Consider the following 23043-nt stretch of genomic DNA (forward strand, 5'->3'; position numbering starts at 1 on the left):
TGAAAATCGTTTTTTAAACAACTTTTTGTCTTGGGAAGAGACGGCACTAGTCTGTCTCCTTACCACTTCCTGGACTCTGCTCACTGCAATCTGGGGCACAGGTAGGCTGCAACTCACAAGATGGAGGAGAATGATTTGGGGTGCACCCAGCAAGGCCTTAAGGGGCCTGGGCAGGTGTGAGAGGAGGGCTCAGACTTGCCTAGTAGCTGAATAGCCAATGGTCTGCTGTCCCGGGGGATGGGGGCTGGGCAGCTGCTTCTCCTGTTCAGAATCTCCTAGGAGACAGACTGGCTCAATCCACATGTTGGACTTCAGCAGGTAAGGGCCTCACTAACTTGAAATCTAACTACTGTTTGAATAAACCTTTTACTCCTTCAACATGGTCTACACCTCACACATTCACAAAACACTATTGTGTAGATGTGTTAGCAAGACAACAAGCTAGAGTGGGCCAAGCAGTTTCACGTACACTATTTCCGACCACTGCAACAGATACAGGTTAGCCACTGCATTGGCAGGTAACTGCTATATAGTCTATGCAAAGCATATGATCATATGCCTCAAACAGAAAATGCTACGTACCCAGTATGCATCTGTTCTTGGCATATAGATCTGTAGAGTCCTATGCGCCCACCCACCTCTACGGGTACCTATACCTGTTGCAGTAACTTCTTACTTGGATACATACATTAATGGACATCTTCTTTTACTACTCTTAGTAACTCTATTATCACCCTCTGCGGGCAAACAATCTAACAATGGAGTTAGTGCGCATTGGCATCATCACTGAAAGGAGGAGTAACCTACCTTGTGACTGGAAAGACTTCTTTGAAGAAAAATAAAGTGCAAACATCCGGACCCAACACTAGATGGCGATCTATGCAAAGCATGTGACTCCACAGCTCTATAAGGCAAGAACAGATGCATTCTGGGTAAGTAGCATTTTCCTTCTGTGAAGAAGAAAAGAGAGGCTCATACAACTTTGTGTGCATTTAACATAGTATGGTTATATTCATGATGCAATTTTGTGTGTGTATGTATATACACGTGTTCATATACATATTGAGATTTCCCTGGTCATGGTGGATTTAAGGGTTTGTCCTTATTAATATATAATGATCATCCACAAAAAGAGCTTCTCCTGTGAGGTACATTGTGCGAGTGTTGCTCTAATTTGTACTGTTCAGTCTGCCGTTGCAAATCTCCTTGCAGAGTGGTGTCTACAGACTTGTCTATGTTTGCAAGGGTTGTCCTGTTTTACTATAATGTTTAGTCTGGAGATGCTGCTTTCCCTTCATGGTGTATCCCTTACTATGTGGCTTTGTGTGGAGGTGTGGCATTCCTTCAATGGAGCAGTGTGTCATCTCTAGATCAGCTGTACCTGTGGAGGTAATCTGCAGGCCTTCCTGTTCTGCGGGGCTTAGTCTGCATTATCATAAATGACTTCCTCTTCAGGTTGTTTGCTGGTGCCACTCCGCTTGCAGGTTCAGTCTGTAGGTGCTGTCCTTCCTTAAGAGTTTACTCTGAAAGCATTGTTATGCCTGTGGGGTTTAGCTTTCAAGTATGTGTCTCCATGCAGACAAAGTCTACACAACATATCCACTCCGTGAGGTTTAATTTGCAGACACTGTTCCTGGTAGTGTTCAGTCCCTGGTGTAGTCGATGTATCTGCTTGCTGCCTCTAGCATTGGATCTATCCGAAGGCATATTGGGTGGGACCTCTCTAAGGGGTTGAATCTAACTAGGCTACTTTCCAGGTGTGGTGGTGCAGTCAGTGCGCACATCTCTTCCTTTGATGTTCGTTCTACAGATGTAGCATCAATTTTCAGACTAGGCTATTCAGTCTGGTTCAGTATGTGACCACATTCCTTCCTGTGTGGTTTAGTTTGCAGGAGCTGCTTGCTTTCTCCACTTTGCAACCACACTCATTACAGTCTGCAGTGAAAGTTTCCTGCTGCGTTTACTTTAAAGGCGTATGTCTCTCTAACTGTAGCCTGCAGACTCAACTCTCCGTGCAGGCCACCAGTGTCAGTTTTCCACCAAACGCCTTGGGGAATTTGCTCCTTCGGGCATGGCCCTGTGTTAGTGGCCTGGGTCATGTACTTCAAGCCTATCTCATTGTTACTTTCAGACATTATCATACACCGGTCTTCCACTAAAATATTACTTCTTTTTTCAGCAATGTGGAGTCATCTCTGAACATACCAAGAAGATGTGCACAAGGTAAGCCTGCTGCTCCTCTGTTATTTCTGACTAGTAGTTTTTGAAACAATTATTAGACATTTGAACTGGGCAGTGTTCACTGCTGTGGAGAGTTGAGCTAGCTTCACTGGGCAAGACTTTTCCTCCACACGTTTCCTCTCATTCACTTAGACTTACAGATGCCCTTATTATGACCCACCTTTTCAGAAGCAAAAAGAATAATGCTAGATGGCCAAAGCTGTTGAGCAAACGTTACTTCACCCTTAGCTGTGGCTTTGTTTCAGGATTCCTCCTACGGAAGCATCGTAGACCAGGCTTCATGTAATCTTATGAATTCTTGCTGGATACTGCACATAATCCACACACTTGGGTTGCAGTGTATCTTTCCTGCAGCTTTGCAATTTTCCTGCTGTAATTTAAGGCAACTCATTCCAGAATACCCCGTACTGCAAGGTTAGGCCTGCTTGGAACTGTGGGGTGCAGAGCCAGCTCCATTTTGTGAGGTGTATTTCTATCGTCCTTTCCCTCCACAGGTCCCTCCGCTGCCCCCAGCACACAGACGAGCAGCGGAGGTCTGTTCGAGTGTACCTGATGGGAAACTCTGAGTAAGTAGTTACTGCAATTCTGAGTCAAGGTTGTTTTTTTTTTTTTAACGTTCATCTTAAAATTGTTGTGGAATTGAGAAATTATTCACTAAAAATGTTTCCAATCAGTGAGAAGCTTGCTAAAGATATCTGCTCCCAGTAAGAACAATTTTCCCTCAAACCCATTTCATTAGACCTTCTGTTTGACACATTCTTGACACCACAAAATCTAAGTGAATACACCAAGCCAACATCTAATAATCTCACTAATAAACTTGTGCCTGAAAAGGCAATAGGTGTCTGTCAGGTGCATCAAAATATGGAATTTCTAATAAACTATGCCAGACCCATAAATATTCCCTTCTTCTGCAGCAGCTTACAAAACATTCCCTTTGTCACAGCTGGTGAACTGAGCCACAGTTCTTGGGTTGGTCGTAGGCTCACAGCACAAATAGGCAATTCACGATCATCCACGTCCTATGAATTGTTATTTTAACTTGGTCTTCCACAAAGGACTGATCAAGGCCTATTTTCAAGGTTGAAGAAACAGTTTTATGGTTTCAACTAATTATTGCTGTGATCTAGCTACATGGGGTTGTGATTTTTGTCCCCAACAGGGATTATACGAGGATTTTGTAGATTGTGCTTCTGCTGTTCTTAATGTTCCCTTTCTGACCCCTTTACCCCAGCTTGCTAACAGATGTGGAAGGTGGACCCGAGATTGAAAGCTTTGATGTATCTGAGAGCCAGGCCCTCATGAGCCGGCTGCAGTGGGACGGCTCTTCGGACATCTCTCCCTCGGACTCTGCCTCTTCTAAAGCAAGTAAGGAAAGTTCTGAAAGGTATCCATATCTAAGAGGTAGAGCATTCAAAGTGTAGAATTACTGTGTGAACTTATCAGGTGGTATGGAACTGACTAGATAATATTAAAAAAAGAAACCTGATTCACCTGTATTACTGCCTTTTCAACCTGTTGTAAAGTCATATGTAACTTGTCATTTAGTAGTTGGCCTCAACAGTTGCATAAACATGTTTCTGACCTATGGGCAGGCAAAAGCAACTTATACTAGAAACTTTCTGCTGCCGGAGGTATTTGAGAGTTACATTAGATAGACATTTTTAGTGCTCTTATGCCTAGATTAGAACAATAGACATGCAGCGAGGTATGTAAATATTCTGCAATCTCGAATCGCCTCCTAATCATTCCACAAGCTGTTCTAGCCACAGGATGGGAATCGTTGAGATTTGTGCTTCAGAAAATATATTTGCCAATAATCTGGGCCTTTGGACTTTGGCAACAATTGGAGACGACCAAAATAATGCATAATTATGCATTCAACAAGTGACTACTGTCAGATAAACCTTCAACTCATTATTACCAGTTTAATACCCAAATACAAAAATTAGCAACCAAAAGGTGACCAGTTTACCCTTTCAAGGATCTGCCACTGCGCAGCACCATGTGTGCCACTTTTTGTTAAGTCATTTTTGATTCAATTCAGCTAGAAATGTTTAGGTCTCGCTTGCAGACAGCTTTGTCTTAAGACCTATTGTGCACAGTACAAATATGTAAAGTGGGCTCTGTGTTAGCCTATTGTCTATCTTTGGTGGCTTTCATGTCATTCTCATGTGCTTGCTTCTTATTTAATGGCTTTCCTTCCTCTTCCTGTTTTTGTCCATTCCCTGGAGCATGGCTTCTTTAGCCTCCTTTTGATTGGATGAATTCTATCCTGCCACTCCTTACATTCAGTGCATTTGTTTTCTTGCCTTCTCCGCTCTGTGATGCTTCTGTGTCATTTTCAAGATTGTATTTTAATTACCACCTTCTCTTGCTCCTTCACCCCTCCCTGCTCAACACTGCCACTCAGCGGTGTTTACTTCATTCCTCCACTGCTCTTATTCTATACCATCCCACTTTTTAAAATTTAATTTGTTCAGCTTTTTAGGAGAGTCTGGCAGCTGCAATTTGCTACAGGGCAGCTTCTTTCTGAAAATGCGTTTTTAAACACTTTTTATTTGTTTATTTTTTTATTTACCACTCAGATGCGCTTGCTCCATCTTCCAGCACTAAACTCAGAAAATAAAATTGCTTCATGCATGAATTTCAAACCCTGCATAGAAAATGTTTAGGCTCAATACATTTTTTTATCATAATCACTGAGAATGCTTATGATCTGACTCGTTTAAACAAATATTAGTGTGTTTTCTCTTATGAGATACTGTCAACATAATCCTAAATCAGACCGTCCATTCAAATATCACTTCTCAGTAGCATACAATTAAATCTCTAACAATCCCAAAACATATGGTTTGTAGCATATGCAGTTACAGATTACATTCTTAGAACATTCCTGGCATCTACTGTTGGGCACAGGCTTTGGGATTTTTTTTCTTGAAAGTATAAGATTCTTTTTAGAGATAATTTGTGATCTTCCTTGATACCTTGTTTGTTCGGATGCAAGAAGCAATCTAGCTGTTTGGTCTTTCAGAACTTCAAAAACCAAAAGACAATTAAATATGGAAGGGGGACGTTCTCTCAGCCTGAAGAGCCAAACCGACACCTTCAATGCTGAAATAGACATTAAAGTCCGCTCCAGGACCAGTGTCTGTCTCGATGATACAGCTCTGATCATAAAGCTGCCATAACAGCTTGTTGTCAGCCAAAGGAAGATTTGCATCCCTTTTCAATTTGAGAAGATTTTGGCTCAACCTCCACAACACGAGGAAACTAACATTTGAGGAGGCTGTCTCAGACACATTCCCTAAACCAAAGAAATGTAGGCAGAAGGGCACCAGCTCTATCCCTCAACCACCAACAACCCCTAATTGTCCACCACCACAGTCACTACAGCTTTCACCTTCACTGCAGCACTCCACACATTCAGAACAGGAGATTATTTGACACACAGGATCCATACGATGAGCCTGTCCCAGCAGAGGATGAGATCCTTCACAGGATTACAGTGTAGACCCCAGGAGGGTACTAGCTTCAAGCCCGACCTGATGAAAACCTCACTGCCAGATAACACCTCAGCCTGATGCACAGTAAGGGGGCAGCAGATTACCACAAGGTGAAGCTGCATGTTATCGAGGAAGACAACTTGGTTTTAGAAACCATATTGAAGAAGTGTGCATCAGAGAATTTTAGAGACCTGGTCAAATTCAGAGTAGTCACATCCAGGATAGAAAGAAAGGTCACATGATGACCCAGTTTAGATCAGTGGTCATGCACATCTTAGCTACCTAGTGGGGCCCAGGTAACTGCTGATGCACTGCCTCAAAATAAGAAGACACACAAAATCAATGCAGCAGGACAGCTAATTGCAGTGGAAGCAGCTACGTAGTGGTGCACCGTCTACTCTGTAAGCCTAATCTCAGGGTATGGCTGGTGCCGTTGGGCGGGGTGGAGCAGTTGGTCAAACATCTGCCTGAGACATTAGTCAAATGTGGTAAAGAAATTGGTGCGGGAGGGAAAATCTTATCTAATGCAAACATCTGCTGTGCATTAAATGCAGCAGACACATAAGCTAGAAAGATGATACCGGTGTCATTCTGTGAATATTTGCCTACTCCGGGTGTTCGGATTTCATCCTCCAGTCCAGTAGCATATCATCAGTTACCCTTTTTCATGGTGAACAATTGTTGGAGAAAATAAAGGAGGACATGGCGAAACTCCTGGTTTTCGGAAGTGGGGGTGGGTACTTAGCTGCAGCAACGCCAGTGTTCTGACTTTCAGCAGCATCAGGCATTTCAGGCAGGAAAGCCTCACTAGAGGAGTATTTTTTCAGCGTAACAGCAGAGGAAAGGTTAGAGATGGCCAAGGAAGGCGGCCTAGAGGTGGAGTAAAGGCCACCTTCTCCAACACACCACACTCCTATCACAGGCCCCAGCAGTCCTTCCACCAGCATGCGGGCAAAGCCTACACCAAAGGTGTCCCCACTGCTAGAGGTAGAAGAGGTACCAGTGAAAGGGCCTCTAGCTCCAAGCACCCCTTCCCTGTTGGGGGAGCGGGTAGAGGGGGAGATGAGACTGCAAGAATTCCTCCTTCACAGTATGGAAGTCAGCTAGAATAAGTGAGTTAACGCAGTCGTCTGCCAGGCCTACTGCCAAAAATGCCCCAGCCCCCCAAACCACCCTTCCCCCAAAACAAACATCCCATCCTTCAAACATACCCTCTGTCAGGAATATCCTCACGTTCTCCAGGAAGCAGTGCAAGTGCTGCTTCTCAAGGGTGCTACCTCACTACCAGGACATGGACTTCTATTCTCTCTACTAGAAGGACTGCACTTTAAAGCCAATCCTGGATCTCAGGCCCCTCAACAAGTACATCCTGTAATGTTTCCACATGACAACTCTGCAGGACATCATCTTGCTGCTTCAGCAAGGCGACTACATAACTGCGTTAGACCTCAGGGATGCCTACTTTCATGCACTTGCCCCTCCTACTGGCACTGCCTTCGTTTTATGGCATGTGGCCAACACTGATAATTCAGATTACTGCCCTTTGGGGGTCATTCCTACCCCAAGTGTGTTCACCAGTGGTAGCTGTGCATCTAAGGAGTGGGTAGCACTCATGTTCCCTTACCGCTTCAGTCGGGTGCTCAAGGGTGCCAGCAGGCAGCAATCCCTAGCCCACACTCAAGCTGTAATCTCCCTGCTCCACAGCCTCTCATTCACCGTAGATGCTACCTAGTCCGACTTTCAACCTTTTCAGGTCCAGCATTTCTGGGGTCCCTCTGAGGGTGCTGGCATTCCAACAGCTGTTGCCTCTTTTCCAGCCCACCCATCGTCTCGTAGGCAGGACTGTAATGCACCTCCTAGGATGATGACCCGCTGCAGTGCCATTGTACCATGTGCCAGGCTCCACATGTGCCTGTTACAGGAGTGCCTTTCCAAGCAGTGTTCACAAGCGGAGTGTCACTGGAAGAATATAGTGTTGGCGTGGGACAGGGTTAAATTAACACAAGGAACTGGTTTTAAGTATACAGGAATTAATGGCGCTCAAGCTGTATTGACGTAATATTTAGTGCTTAATGAATAAATCAGTTAGTGGTGCTGGCAGGCGAGGGGAGACCCTTGAACCCCTCGAATTTCTTGTGAAACCAGGTCACACAAAGAAAACACAAATACCTGCGCACTCAGGACAGTATACACACAATGTGTTAAGTAAATGCAAGAGAATAAACAAAGGAATAGGTCCCACGAAGGTTTTGGAGTTAGTTTTCTCCTTTTAATAGGTCATCAAGGTTAGAGAAAATACACAGCCAGCCGACACGTGTTTCGTTGTAGACATACAAAAGTTTTTCTACAACTCTTCAGGGCTAAGTGGCTGTATCCCAGGTGGGTAAGGTCCAATTCCGGTGATAATTCCAACCCGGAAGGGTAACCAAGTTCAAAATCAGTATTGGGTATTGGAAAGTGGAGGAGAGACCCTTGGTAAGGCCAATAGTATTAAAGCTCTTCAATGGTGAGGGAACGCCAGAGTAATCAAATTATTTAGGCAGGCGAAGGTATCGTGCACTTGCCTTTCGTTTATGTCGTAAGGAATAGAAATGTGACTCCGGGAGTATCCAGTAAAGACACGGGTGCGTGAACCACCCCGGAACATGAACGCCAGAACAGCGAGGGCGATTCAGCCGCTTGATTCTTATTAGACACGCTTTAATACTATCGGCCTTACCAAGGGTCTCTCATCCACTTTCCAATACCTAATACTGATTTTGAACTTGGTTACCCTTCCGGGTTGGAATTATCACCGGAATTGGGCCTTACCCACCTGGGATACAGCCATTGAGCCCTGAAGAGTTGTAGAAAAACTTTTGTATGTCTACAACGAAACACGTGTTGGCTGGCTGTGTATTTTCTCTAACCTTGATGACCTATTAAAAGGAGAAAACTAACTCCATTACCTTCGTGGGACCTATTCCTTTGTTTATTCTCTTGCATTTACTTAACACATTGTGTGTATATACTGTCCTGAGTGCGCAGGGATTTGTGTTTTCATGTTGGGGGACAGGCCCATTACTCTCTTCAGTGGTGGAACAGCAACAATATATTGCAGAGTAGGCCCTTCCAAGACCCCGTTCAGCAGGTGACCATTATCACAGATTCATCCCTCCAGGGTGTAGTGGGGGCATATCGGAACCGACAGAGACCAACTGTGGAGTGCCCCCTCACAAGCATAGTCAGGAACCATGGGCTCAACATCTCCTACGCCGACGACACCCAGCTTATCCTATTCATGACCAATGAACCCAACATCACCAAACACAACTTCCAAGAAGGGATGAAAGCCGTCACCACTTGGATGAAGAACATCTGCCTGAAACTCAACTCAGAGAAAACAGAAGTCCTCATCCTTGGCTCCACCCCCTCCACATAGGACGACTCCTGGTGGCCCCACGCTGTCGGAAATCGCTCCACCCCGATGGACCACTCAAGAAAACGTCGGCATCATACTGGACTCCTCGCTCACAATGAACCGCCAGATCAACGCCGAATCCTCGACCTGCTTCAACACCCTCTGCATGCTCCATAAGACGTTCAGATGGATCCCATCCGATTCCAGAAAAACTGTCACGCATGCACTTGTCCTCAACAGACTGGATTATGGAAATGCTCTCTACACCAGAATCAACAAGAAACTCCTTCGCAAACTCCAGACTGTCCAGAACGCCAAAGCCAGAATGAACCTGGACATACCCTGTCTGTCACATCACCCAACACCTCCGCGATCTCCACCTTCTCCCAGTCGAAAGAATAACTTTCAGACTCTTCAACCATGCATACAAGGCCCTTCATAGTACCTCATCGGTTTACCTGAACAACCGCTTCTCCTTCCAAACACTCAAAAGACACCTCCCACCAGCCGACCTCTTGTCTGCCACTGTCCCTTGCATCTACAAGACCAGAACGGGAGGAAAGTCCTTCTCCTACCTCACAGCCAAAGCCTTACACAACCTCCCACACTGCCCCATTTCATGAAATACCTCAAGTTCTGGCTTTTTTGATGACCCCAGCCCTCAACTGAGCCACCTCTCTCCCCACCAGCGCCATGAGACCCTCATGGGTGAGTAGTTGTGCTTTACCAGCCCTGATTGATTGACTGACTGATCTTTATAAAGCTAGACAAAACAGAGGATGTGCCCCCCCCCCCTCAATGTCGGGAGAGGGGGAGCCCACATCACCTATCTCAAGCTCCTAGCCAAATACCTAGGTCTCTGAGCCTTCTTTCAGATCATTCAGCGCAAAGTAATCCTCATCAAAATGGACAGCAAAACCACCATGTCTCTAGAAGCAAGGCGTCACGCATTCTCTGACCTGCTCATGTCAACCCCCCCCCCCCTATCCCTTCTCAATGCATCCATCTTCCAGGGTATAGTTCCATCTCTGTTTAAATCTGCCACAGTCATTCCTATTTTAAAAAAAAAAAACGGGCTCTGACCCTACTCTCCTTGCTAACTTTAAGCCAATCTCCCTGCTCCCTTATCTTAGTAAGATCCTGGAGAGCCACATCACCTCATGCCTGTCGGCCTATATAGAGGACAATCATCTCTTAGCCTCTCATCAAGCTGGCTTTCGCCCGGTCCACTCGACCGAATCTGTGGTCATTTCTGTTCTTGATGAGCTAAAGAGCAAGGCGGATTCCAACTCCCCCCAGGCCTTGGTGCTCCTTGATTTGTCCTCCGCTGCTTTTGACACGGTCGACCATTCCATCCTTCTCGACCGTGTCAGGGCAGCGGGCATCCAGGGCACTGCCCTCTCTTGGCTCTCCTCATTTCTCCAAGGCAGGACACAGGCCGTTCGTCTCTCCGGCTTTTCTGATCCCCCCCCCCCCCCCCCCCCAGTCGGTGCCTTGCGGGGTCCTACAAGGTTCCTCCCTATCCCCTCTTCTTTTTAATCTTTATATCTAACCCCTCATCATTTCTTTGCTTAGCATGGAGGTCTCTGTGTACAACTACACAGATGACCTTCAGCTTGTCTTTGATCTTTCCCCTGCTCCTGATTCTCTTCTTAAATTCCAATCCGTACTTATTTTTATTTCTGATTGGATGAACCAAAACCACCTCAAGCTTAACCCGGACAAAACGGAGTTAGTCCTGACTGGTGGCGCCATCAGCCCCTGGACTCCTGCCTTTTGGCCTTCCATCTTCGGCCCCCCTCCGGTTCCTTCGGTAACAGTCAGAACCCTGGGCATCAAACTCAGCCAGGACCTCTCCATGCGTACCCAGGTTAGCTCTGTTGTATCATCCTGCTTTATGTCCCTTAGGATTATCCGCAAGATCTCCCGTTTTTTTTCCTTTGATGCCCTCAAAATAATTGTTTTGGCTATGATTCTCTCACGGTTGGACTATGGGAATTGCCTGTACACGGGCATTCCTGCCTATGAGCTCCGGCGCCTTCAGACCATCCAGAATCAGGCATCCCGCCTTGTCCATCGGCTTCCCAAGTCCCATCATACCACCACCCTCCTTAAGTCCCTCCATTGGCTTCACATCCTGCAGAGAACTCTCTTCAAGATGGGATGCCTAGTCTTTATGGCCCGCAACCGTACTCACCCCTGTCTTTATTAATTCCATGATCACCCACTACCACCCCAGTCGCAATCTTCGCTCCTCCAGCCAGGCACTCCTCAGTGCCCCCCGTTTCCGTAAGTCCAGAACGGGTGGTACCAGATTCTCTATTCTTGCCCCCCCGCTTCTGGAACAGTCTTCCACTCACCATCAGGTCCATCACTGTTTACTCACATTTCCGTAAAGCGCTCAAAACCCATCTGTATGCCCAAGCCTTCACAACCCTGTAATTCCCTGGTTGCCTCTTCCATCTGACACTGTCTATCTTCCAGCGCCAGGAAGCCGCTTGGTCACAGTGTGCTTTACAAATATTTTCAACTTCAACGGGTGGGAACTCTACCCACCAGTTTTACTTTCCTACTTCTATTGAAGCACTCCATAGATAGACCTGTGTGCCACCTAGGGTTCTGCAAAATGCCCAAGCTTTGCACACCACAGTCATTGGGCAGTCCTCTGTGGATAAACTAGTCAGGGAAATTTGCCTATGCTTTTCCTCTTCTCCCATTTCTTCCGTACATGTAAGGAAAATGCAGCAAATATCCATTACATTCATCCTGGTAGCTCCCACGTATGTTAGACAGCTTTTGTACTCTGCACTCTTGAAGATATCCATCAGCCCTCCGGAGAAGCTCCCCAACAGGCCGAATCTCTGTCAGAACAAAGGCTGAATGAGGACCCTAGCGATCAGGCACCTGAGGTCTAAGAGTTTGGTTATCTTAACCTCCCACTGGAGTGCATGACGAGTCTACATGAAGCCCACTAGCCTATTTCCCGACGTGTTATGCCACAAAGTGGAAAAGGTTAGTCCACTATTGCATCCTCAAGCAGCTGGTCCCTCTAAACCATGTCGTCAAGGACATAATTTGCACCTGAAAATCTTGCACCTCTATAGGGGTTCACCTGATCGCTGTTGCCACTGCCTACATGTAAAATAGGGAGTGTAGGTAAGTGCCCTTTTTGCATGGTTACCCCTTAACTTTTTGCCAAATACCGGATTCACTTTGGTAGGGGTCCAGGGCACACTCAATCAAGTTCCCAGGGCCTTTGCTCTTTCCCTAACCTGTACTATTGTTTCCACAATTGGCACAACTCTGCCCTACCTGTAAGTCCCCTGTAAGGGGCACCCCTGGTACCAAGGGCATGGTAGCCAGGGAAAGTCCTTGAGGGCTGCAGCATGTATTATGCCACCCTCAGGGACCTCTCACCAGAAACATACACCACTACCACTGCAGCCTGCGTGTGGAGTAGCTAAAAGTGAAGACTCAACATGGCACACATCCCTCTGTGCCATGCCTGCCCAGCACTGCATGAGGCCCAGGTAAGTTACCCTTAAGGCAGGGTGCACTATACCTCATATGAGGCCCCTAAAATGTCTACAGCAATTTTTATGTATTATAAGTGCCCAGTAAAACCATACTGAGTATATGGTCTTGAAACTGGTCATTACGAGTTTCCCAGCACCAAATTGGCTTTATTGAATCCTGGGATGTTTGTTATCAAACATCTCAGAATAATAAACCTGCACTGATTCCAATGTCAGATTTATTATCCCAGGCATTCGGGGTCCCTTCTAGAGGGGGCACCTGAACCAAACCAACCACTTGTGGATTACTGACTGGTGCACACCAGCCTGCCACCAAGAGACAGGCTTCTGGACCCCTGGGGTACGAGCCATTGCTTCCATGACCCAGAAACAAGGCCTTTCCTAGGCGGAGGTATTCACACCTCCCCCAGGTTGGGAAGAGCCATCTGTGGCAGGGGAGCTTCAAAGGCCTTGCCGCCTGTGCAATGTGACCCTCGGCCTCTCCTGCTATCTGGACCAACCCCACCCCTCAGGTGGGAGAGGCACGGTGAAACCCACTCTTCAGTGCGCCATCTTGCAGAAGAAACCCACTCTTCAGAGGCCGCCATATTGCAGTTGGCAGATATCCTCCAATCAGGGTCAGGAATTGAGCCCAGTCCTCCACGTGGGGCGAGCACACTAAGGGTGTTGTCACCCTAAGGTCAGTTGCCCATTGGCACTACCTTGCTACCCCAGTAACTTCCCATAAAACCGTATTTAAGGGCACCCTTGAACCCATGTGAGAAAGTGCCATCTTCCTTGCATTGGTACGCCCCCACTTTTTTCTGACTGCTGATGTGCTTGACGGAGTGTGCCCTGGGCTCCTGCCAACCAGGTACCTTCCCTAAAACTGTGTTGAAGCTGAAACCCAATTGGCATCTCTGGCCACCTGTCAGCCCCTAGTAAATGGTATCCAGGGCATGGTGACCAGAGGAGACCCCTAAGGGCTGCAGCACTTATTGTGCCACCCTTAGGGGCCATGTACCCTGGCATCCGCGCGCTGCCTTTGCAGGCTGAGTGAGTAAGTACAGAACTAAAAAAGGGTCGACATGGCACACATCCCTGTGTGCCATGCCCACACCACCACTTCCCTGGCATACATCAGTCACCCCTCTAGCTGGGTGCCCTATGCCAGTGGTGAGGGCACAGGTGAATGAGCCCTGTGCCCCTACAGTACCCAGGGCCATTCCTGGGCACTGTAAGTGCAGTGATGCCATTAAGAGTTTATGGTGCTAGGAGGTCGACATTACGAACTCCACAGCACCATAATGGCTACAATGAAGACTGACAAGTTTGGTATCAAACTTCTCAGCACATTAAATCCACACTGATGCCAGTGTGGGATTTAATGAGAAATGCACCACAGAGGGCATCTTAGAGATGCCCCCTGAAACCTTACCACAATCCACGTCTGGGCTGAGTGGCTGCAGAGGCTGCCACACCGCCGCCCGAGTGCCCCTGGCAGTGCAACCTATGCCCTATCCTACTTTCCCATTTGCCCTGAGCAAGTGACCAGGAGCCCAGCTCCCACAGCCGCGTGGCCTGCTAGCCAGCAGCCACCAACCGGAGGCCCCCTTTCCCTCATTGGTTAACATTGGGCCTAACTACCTCTGCACCTGGCCGCCCCTGTGCCTCTGGGGGTGAACCAACTGTACTTACCTGACCCTGGGGGACCTCTGAGTCTATGCCCAGAACCCTAACTTCATCAGCCAAATACTCACCTGGAAACCGATAACTCACTCACCTGCCATTGGATAACATTGACTGGTTTGACTCGAAAAATCTTCTAAGTGTGAAGTTTTGGAAACTAAAAATATTCATATATAATCACCCGAATTCCAAAGTAATCACCTGTGATAGGGGAGAAGCCAGTACTATACCTTGTAGCCCAGTACTGAACAGCAAAAGTAATCCTTACCGGGTTTACTAGTAACTTGTATGTTCGAGGCATGTGGGCTGCTAAATTCATATCTGTAGCATAGATCGCCGCCTAGTGTTGGGTCCGGATGATTGCACATTGTTGTCCTGGAAGAGTCTTCGAAGTATCACGAGATAGGTGGCTCCTCCCCTGGACTACAGTGCGCATGGGCATCGACTCCATCCCCAGATTGTTTTTTTCCGCCATTGGGTTCGGATGTGATTTCGACGTCTCCTGTTCGGAATCGTAAAAGTACTTTATCAAGGCCAAAAGGCCTTCTTGGCACCGTCTGTATTGTTCGCGTTCGGTCCCGTCTATCTTCCAGCTCGTAGAGTCGGATATCCGGGGGGTCGTGAGACTCTTCGGTGATCGGGGCCTAGTCGACGCAGCAAGACTTCGACGGCATGGAGCGGAGTCCATTCAAGAAATGTCCCGTGTGTGGATCCAAGTACCCACACATCGACGTCCATCCTGTGTGCAACAAGTGCCTGTCGCCGGACCACGGCGAGGCCAACTGTATGGCCTGTTCCAGATTTCGATCGAAAAAGACGATCAAGCTTCGGCGCGTGGCGCGCCTTGAGGCCCAGAGATCGGCTCCAGCACCGGTGGACATCTTTGACGACCTCGCGGAAGACGAGCAAGTGCGTCACCTGCAGATTTCCCCTACCACGGTGGGGGTCGAGTCCAAAGACGGAGCTGACGACCACAGTCCCGACATTGAAGAAATCGTCGAAGGTAGGGGACGACGACGAAGCATATGGTGCCATGGAAGATAGCTCGGAGGAAGAGCTATGCCCCTTTCGTACTCTTACAAAGGCTCAGGTCACGGGATCGCCACGCGGCCTTACCCACGACCTTACACCTCGATCCACGGCCCCGCCTTCCGGCTCGGCTACGGACACCTCCGCGGAGCCGCCATTACTGAAAACGAAACCGAAACCCTCGGTACCGGTGAAAACAAAGATGGCCGACACGCCATCGAAACCGAAGACGTCCGCTCCGGTGCCGACGCCGACGTCTTCGGGGGCCCCCAAACAGGCGCAAGCTGCCGACCAGGCTAAGGTGCCGAAAGTGGTTAAGGAGCCAAGCTCGAAGAAGCCCATCGGGTCGGAGTCTACCACGGGAGACAAGCCGACGCCCCAGAAGACTGCCGAGCCTGCCTCGGGAAAGTCTGTTGCGCCGAAGACCAAGGGGCCCGTTGACGCGAAGTCGGTGAAGGCCGCAGAGCCGAGGTCTGGGGCCGTGACCCCTAAAGGAAAACCGATCGATCCGAAGCCATCGGTGTGAGAAGTTGGCCTGATATATAATGTTCACTATTCTAGTGAGCACTTTGTATCAGTCCAAACAACCCTTATTGATGATTAGTTGTAAGTCAACCTTATAGACCAGCTATCCTAGTAGCATGGATACGAGCAGTCTAAGGCTAAGACTCTAGAGGGCGTGTTAAGCCAGCTGTTTTACCATCACATTACCCCTTGAACACCAAGTGAAAGGACACCACACAAGTTGTTATGAAAATAAATGTATATTTATTTCTAACAAGTCTACCCTGAACTCTTTGAGTCAGGGAGCTAAGCACAATACAAAACTCTTAAGAAAATACTTTAAGTCGCACAATTTACACAAATGCCCGAGGGGCACGAAAAACCATATATTACAAAAGTGGAATGCGAATTACTAGCAGGTAAGTAACTATTCTCATAGACTTTAGAAACGCTAGTCCTACAATGCTAAACACTTAGATTAGTTGCAGGAGGCCTGTGGACGTCGTGTGCAGAGTGGGAACTCTCACGCGTAAGGCGGGAAAAAGTCTATGGAAGCTAGTAAAGACAAAGTTACTGTTGTCGGGCGAACCCGACTAGGTGGGTCGAAAACGGGAGTGGATCCGAACACTTAGGGTGTTGGACTATGCTGGAGCACCGGAGTACTCAGGTTACCTAGCCCAGGGGCTGCGGCTGCATAGGGTTGAAGTTGCGTCGGAAACCCACGTTGAAGATCCAGGAGCCTGAAGAAAGAGTTGCTGGCAGGCGGCCAGTGAAGAAAGTTCGTGGTGATCCAAGCCTGGATCAGGGAAGAAGAAAACCTGAAAGCAGAGGGGACCAAGTTCTGAATCACTAGCCAGTGATTAAGTGGGCACCAGGATGGCACCGGGCGAAGTCACCGCAGTCAGGTGAGTGGGCGCTGCTGGGTTCTGCAGTCTCTCGGACCAGGAGGCGTTGTCGGCGACCAGGATGGAGGTGCGAGCTGTCCCACGAAGGTACTTGCTGTCGACGTCGCTGGACCCAGGATTGGGCAACAAGTCTTGGCAAATGCAAGGCCCACGCGGTGGACCTAAAATGGCGTCTTGAGTGGACCAGGAGGGTCCAGGGTGCTTCTCTGAAGCAGGGAAGCAAGGGCCAGTCTGGAGCAACCAGACCAGCAGTGTTAGTTGTCGTGGAGCGTCGTGAAGGGGCCACTAGCCAACGGGCAAGCGACCTGGACAACGCGGTTAGCAGCAAAGAGCAGAAGGGCCCCACGCAGATCTCGTGGATGCAGGGGGGCTGAACTTCGGTGCTGGAGCTGCTCAGGGTCGGGGCTTCTCTTACCCCAAAGCACTCGGTCGAGGGTCACTCGGATTTCGTGCTGGACAAGCGTCGTGCAGTTCAGAAGATGGCCGGTCCCTCGAGGTCTCGTCGCACCCACGGATCACAGCTGGGCTGATGATGTGGGTTGAGGTCAGAGGTGCCAGGGAAGCCGGTTCTCGTCGTGATGAAGCAGTCTTGATCCGTAGGAGAGACTGGCAACAAACCGCGATGCTTGGTTGGTGCCTGCTGCTGCAGGGTGACTACTCCTTAGTCACAAGGGAGAAATCTTGGGAAGAGTCTTGAGTTCTTCTTGAAGGTCGGTTCAGGATTCAAAGATTGATCTGATTTGGAAGGGGCCAGTTCCTACCTTTATCCTGCAAAAAGGGGCTGGCACGCGACTAAGTCCTGCCCTATGGGTGGGACTAGGAGGGGGGTGGTTACACCCCTCTCCTTTGGCGGGCTTTCCCCAGGCCAGGGGCTGGAGTGCCCCTGGAACTGGTTTCAGCCGGCCTATGCACAGTGAGCACCGGGGTGCCACTTGCAGTCACCTTCCTCTAAAGCCCTGCCTTCCTAGGATACACAAAATCCTGTCTGGGACGGTGCTGGCACCGCCCCTGACAGGAAACCCTTTGTCCTTGCCTCCTGCTCTGGGAGGACTTCCAGCAGCAGGAGGGCAGACTTGTGTCTCGGTGGCAGCATCCATTTTGTGGAGCTAAGGCTATGTCTGACTTTAACCGGGGTTACAGGTTACATACATGTCGTGTCCCTCTAGAAGGGTGGAATGCTAACCCCGTCGCCAGAATTGGCGAGGGGTTAGTATTCCAATTCGTATGACACCTTACTCGACATGTTTTGATAAAGCGATACCAGAGTTGGCATATAACCGCGAGGATTATAATGCACTTAAGAGTATGCGATATCATGGAAACGGCTAAGGGATGGATCCCGAAAGCCGCAGACAGGCCCAGCTCATGCCAGAGCACCATCTCACACGATTCCAAGCACTCTGCCTTCAGGATTGTTAAGGCCTGCCATAGGAGTGACTGATAGGAGATCTGTGTGTCCATTTAGGTTTAGATATAGGGATACTATATCTAAAGCAAAGGGTGAGTACACCACCTTGCCCCAGCTGTCAAGCAGCCAGTTGTGTCTGTTTGGTTAGTCAGTCCAGGGGTGGCATAATACATGCTGCAGCCCCTGGGAGACTTCTGGGTGCACCTCAGCCCTGGGTACAGGGACTTGGAAAGGGCCCAGTGCCAATTCAGTACCTGGGTACAATTTGGAATAGAGAGAACAGCTAGGCTGCGGGTCTGATTAGTAGGCCCACAGCCAGGGAAAGACGTAAACCAGTGAAGCAAGAAGCAAAAATCTGGGTGATCATAGGATTGCAGACCCTACTCTCCTACATGACCCCCCCCAAAACTTTGGGACAATAAACTAACCTTGACCAGGTGAGTCTTCTTGCTCTAAGTGGAAATACCTGGAGAGCCCATCAGCATTGCCATGATCAGTACCAGGTCTGTGCTCCACTGTAAAATCCATCCCCTGTAGGGAAATGGACCACCTAAGTAGTTTGGGGTTTTCACCCTTCATCTGACTTAGCCATAAGAGAGGGGCTTATGGTCGGTCTGAACTGTGAAGTGAGTTCCAAACAAGTAGGACCTCAACTTCTTCAGGGCCCATACCACAGCAAAGGCCTCCCTCTCAATAGCTGACCAATTTTTCTCTCTGGGGGTCAGCCTTCTGCTAATGAAAGCAATTGGCTGGTCGTTGCCATCAAAATTCAGCTGAGATAGAACAGCTCCCACACCCAACTCAGAAGCATCTGTTTGGACAATGAATGGTTTGGAGAAGTCTGGACTCTTTAGGATAGGTGCTGTGCACATGGCCTGCTTTAGGTCATTGAATGCTTTCTGACAGCTTTCTGTCCACTGAACTTTCTTTGGCATCTTCTTGCTTGTCAGGTCATTAAGGGGGGTCACTATGGACCCATAATTTCTGACAAACTTCCTATAGTACCCAGTCAGGCCCAAGAAAGCTCGAACCTGAGTCTGGGTGATTGGAGGAGCCCAGTCCTTGATGGCCTGAATCTTACTCTCCAGTGGCTGAACCTGGCCTCCACCTACAAGGTGGCCCAGGTATACAACCTGTGTCTGCCCTATCTGGCACTTAGTGGCCTTGATAGTGAGGCCTGCCTTTTGCAGGGCCTCCAACACTTTCCTCAGGTGGACCAGGTGATCCTCCCAGGTGGAGCTAAAGACAGCAATATCGTCCAGATATGCTGCACAGAAGTCATCCATCCCAGTGAGAACTTGATTCACCAGCCTTTGGAAGGTGGCAGGTGCATTCTTCAACCCAAAGGGCATTACCACAAACTGATAATGACCACCAGGGGTAGAAAATGCTGTCATGGGCCTGGCTTCCTCAGCTAACCTGATTTGCCAGTACCCAGCTGTCAGGTCAAATGTGCTTAAGTAGTTGGCAGAAGCCAATCTATCTATAAGTTCATCTGCCCTTGGTATTGGGTGGGCATCAGTCTTAGTGACTGCATTGAGGCCTCTGTAGTCTACGCAAAACCTCATCTCTCTCTTACCACCCTGGGTGTGAGGCTTTGGCACTAGAACTACTGGGCTAGCCCAAGGGCTATCTGAGGGCTCAATGACTCCCAACTCCAACATTTTCTGCACTTCTGTTTTGATGCAGTCTCTGACATGATCAGGCTGTCTGTAGATTTTACTCTTGACAGGCAGACTGTCCCCAGTGTCAACCTCATGGGTACACCAATCAATTTGGCTGGGTGTCAGAGAGAACATATGTCTGAAGGATTGCAGAACTTGCCTGCAATCCTGTTGCTGATGTTCAGAGAGGCTGCCACAAAAGACAACACCATCTACTGATCCATCATCAGGATTCTGAGTGAGCAGGTCTGGGAGAGGGTCACTCTCTTCCTCCTGTCCCTCATCTGTGGCCATGAGCAAGCTCATGTCCTTCCTGTCGACATATGCCTTGAGCTGTTCACATGGAGCACCCTGAGGGGGCTCCTGGGGGTTCCAAGGTCCACCAGGTAGGTGACCTCCCCCTTTTGCTCAATGATGGTGTGGGGCCCAGACCATTTGTCTTTGAGGGCTGCTGGGGCCACTGGCTCCAGTACCCACACCTTCTGTCCAGGCTGGTATACAGTCAGGACAGCCTTTTGGTCATGCCAAGCTTTTTGGAGTTCTTGGCTGGCCTCTAGGTTTTTAGATGCCTTCTCCATGTATTCAGCCATCCTGGAGCGGAGACCAAGTACATAGTCCACTATGTTGGTTGCAGGCTTTTTGAGAGGTCTCTCCCATCCTTCCTTCACCAAACACAGGGGTCCCCTTACAGGATGCCCATACAGAAGTTCAAAAGGGCTGTAGCCAACCCCCTTCTGTGGGACCTCTCTGTAAGCAAACAAGAGGCAGGGGATCAGGACATCCCATCTTCTCCTAAGAGTTTCAGGTAGTCCATGAATCATCCCTTTGAGGGTCCTGTTGAATCTCTCAACAAGCCCATTGCATTGTGGGTGATAGGGTGTGGTGAACTTGTAGTTCACACCACACTCCTTCCACATTGCAGTCCGATATCCTGACATGAAGTTTGCACCTCTGTCAGAAACAACCTCCTTAGGGAAGCCCACTCAACTAGGGCCCTTGCCACTACAGGTGCTGTAGTGGTCCTAAGTGGAATAGCTTCAGGATACCTGGTGGCATGGTCCACCACCACCAGTATAAACTTGTGCCCTGATGCTGTCTGGGGTTCCATTGGACCAACAATGTCAATCCCCACTCTTTCAAAGGGAATCCCCACCACAGGTAGTGGTATGAGGGGGGCCTTTGTTGTGCCACCTGACTTACCACTGGCTTGGCAAGTGACACAGGAGCGACAAAACTCCTTGGTATTCTCATTCATGTGGGGCCAGTGAAAGTGTGAGACAAGCCTGTCCCAAGTCTTTGTCTGACCTAAATGACCTGCAAGGGGAATCTCATGGGCCAAGGTGAGAAGGAAACCTCTCAGAGACAAGGGGATGACCAGCCTCCTGGTTGCACCAGGCTTGGGGTCTCTTGACTCAGAGTACAGGAGTCCATCTTCCCAGTATACCCTGTGGGCACCTGTGGCATTCCCTGCAGCCTCAGCGGCAGCCTGCTGTCTGAGGGGTTCAAGGGAAGGGCAGTCTAACTGTGCCTTCCCCAGGTCTTCTCTGGAGGGTCCCCCTGAGCCCAGAAACTCAACTTGATCAAGTTCAAGCTCTTTAGGCTCCGTTTCCCTCAGCTCTCTCAGATCAGCCTCCTCAGAGACTTGATCCTCAACCTGGGGCAAGGGGGAAGGCAAAGCCTTACCCTTACTGCTCTTCTTCTTGGAAGGTGTCTGGTCCTTTCTTCCAGGATCCAGCACCTGTTCAGTGGGGCATTTTCTGGCCTGTGACCTAGTCACAGCAAGCACATGTGCTGGCAAGCCTAACATTTCCATGTGAGTCCTCTGCTCCACTTCTGACCATAGGGATGACTCCAAATCATTGCCCAACAAACAATCCACTGGGAGGTCTGAACTAACCACAACTTTCTTTTGGCCACTTACCCCTCCCCAGGAGAAAGCAACAATCGCCATACTATGACTGGTAGTGACGTTGCTGGCATTGGTCACCAGGAAATCTGTACCTGGCATGATCTGTCCAGGGTCCACAAAGTTAGGTGTCACCATGGTGACACTGGCACAAGTGTCCCTATAGGCCTGAGCCATTTTGCCATTAATCAAAGGTGTCTGCCTGTATTTGTCCAAAGTATTGGGACTTACATCAAGGGACATATCCATATCCCCTGTACAGACAAGGACAGCCTGAGTGAGTGTGCCAACTAAGTTGTCAGACTCCTCAGTTCCCAAGGTTAACCCAACTAATCCCTTGGGAGGTGCACTACCACTACTGACTGTACTAGGGGGTGCAGTTGCCTTAGGGGCTGTAGTGGTAGAGGTTTGCCCTCCTCTTTTGGTGCACTCACTAAACCAGTGAGACTTACTTTTACAGTACTGGCACCACCTTTTTGACTGGCCTTCTTGAGTCTTCTTTTTCTGCTGTGAAGCCTGACCCCCACCCTCTTTGGTTTGTTGGGGACCTGTTGAAGACTTCTGGTCATTTTGTTCATTCTTAGTGTTACCCTTCTGGTCTGCTTTCTTCTGACCACCCTGGTTCTGGTTCTGGTTCTGCTTGATCCTTGTTCTGACCCATTTGTCTGCCTTCTTTCCCAATTCTTGGGGAGAGGTCAGGTCTGAATCAACAAGGTGCTGGTGCAACAACTGGTTCTGACAATTATTTAAAATTTGTTCTCTCATCATCAGATTATACAATCCTGTGTAATCGGTAACCTTGCTACCCAGCAACTAGCCCTCCAAAGCCTTAGTGGCACTATCCACAAAGTCAGACCAGTCCTGAGACTGAGTTTTCTGGGTGTCTCTGAACAGCAACCTGTACTGCTCAGTGGTTAAACCAAACCCATCAACCAGTGTACTTTTCAGGACCTGGTAATCATTAGCATCCTCCACTCTTGTAGTGAGGAGCTTGTCTCTACCTTTACCATCAAAGGAGAGCCACAGTATAGCTGCCCACTGACTCTGGGGAATGCCCTGCACAGTGCAGGCCCTCTCCAGAGCAGCCATCCATTTCTGGATGTCATCCCCTTGCTTAAAGGGGGGCACTATTTTTGTCAGGTGTTTAGTATCTAAACCCTTCTCTCTATCTCTTGGGAGATTGCTGCCACCAGTGGGAGCTAACCCACTCATCTTCTGCTCTCTAGCAAAGGCAAGCTTTTCTTTGGCCAGGGCAAGTTCTTCCCTTTCAATCCCC

At 48.8% G+C, this 23043-nt stretch overlaps 1 protein-coding gene across 3 annotated transcripts in view; it reads left to right on the forward strand.

The window, feature by feature from the left end:
- The window catches only part of ATXN7L3 (ataxin 7 like 3), a 157156-nt gene that overhangs the window by 84833 nt on the left and 49280 nt on the right, over nt 1-23043 (forward strand). For 2 of the 3 annotated variants that reach the window (XM_078645194.1, XM_078645196.1), the window contains 3 exons: nt 2180-2223; nt 2736-2807; nt 3476-3609. In XM_078645194.1, coding sequence (XP_078501320.1) covers nt 2180-2223; nt 2736-2807; nt 3476-3609 — 250 coding nt within the window. The remainder of the gene's footprint in view (nt 1-2179; nt 2224-2735; nt 2808-3475; nt 3610-23043) is intronic. The other variant, XM_078645195.1, reaches the window with a different exon arrangement.

Source organism: Lissotriton helveticus, chromosome 5_1 (genome assembly GCF_964261635.1).
Source record: "Lissotriton helveticus chromosome 5_1, aLisHel1.1, whole genome shotgun sequence".
In the NCBI taxonomy this organism is placed as follows: Eukaryota; Metazoa; Chordata; class Amphibia; order Caudata; family Salamandridae; genus Lissotriton; species Lissotriton helveticus.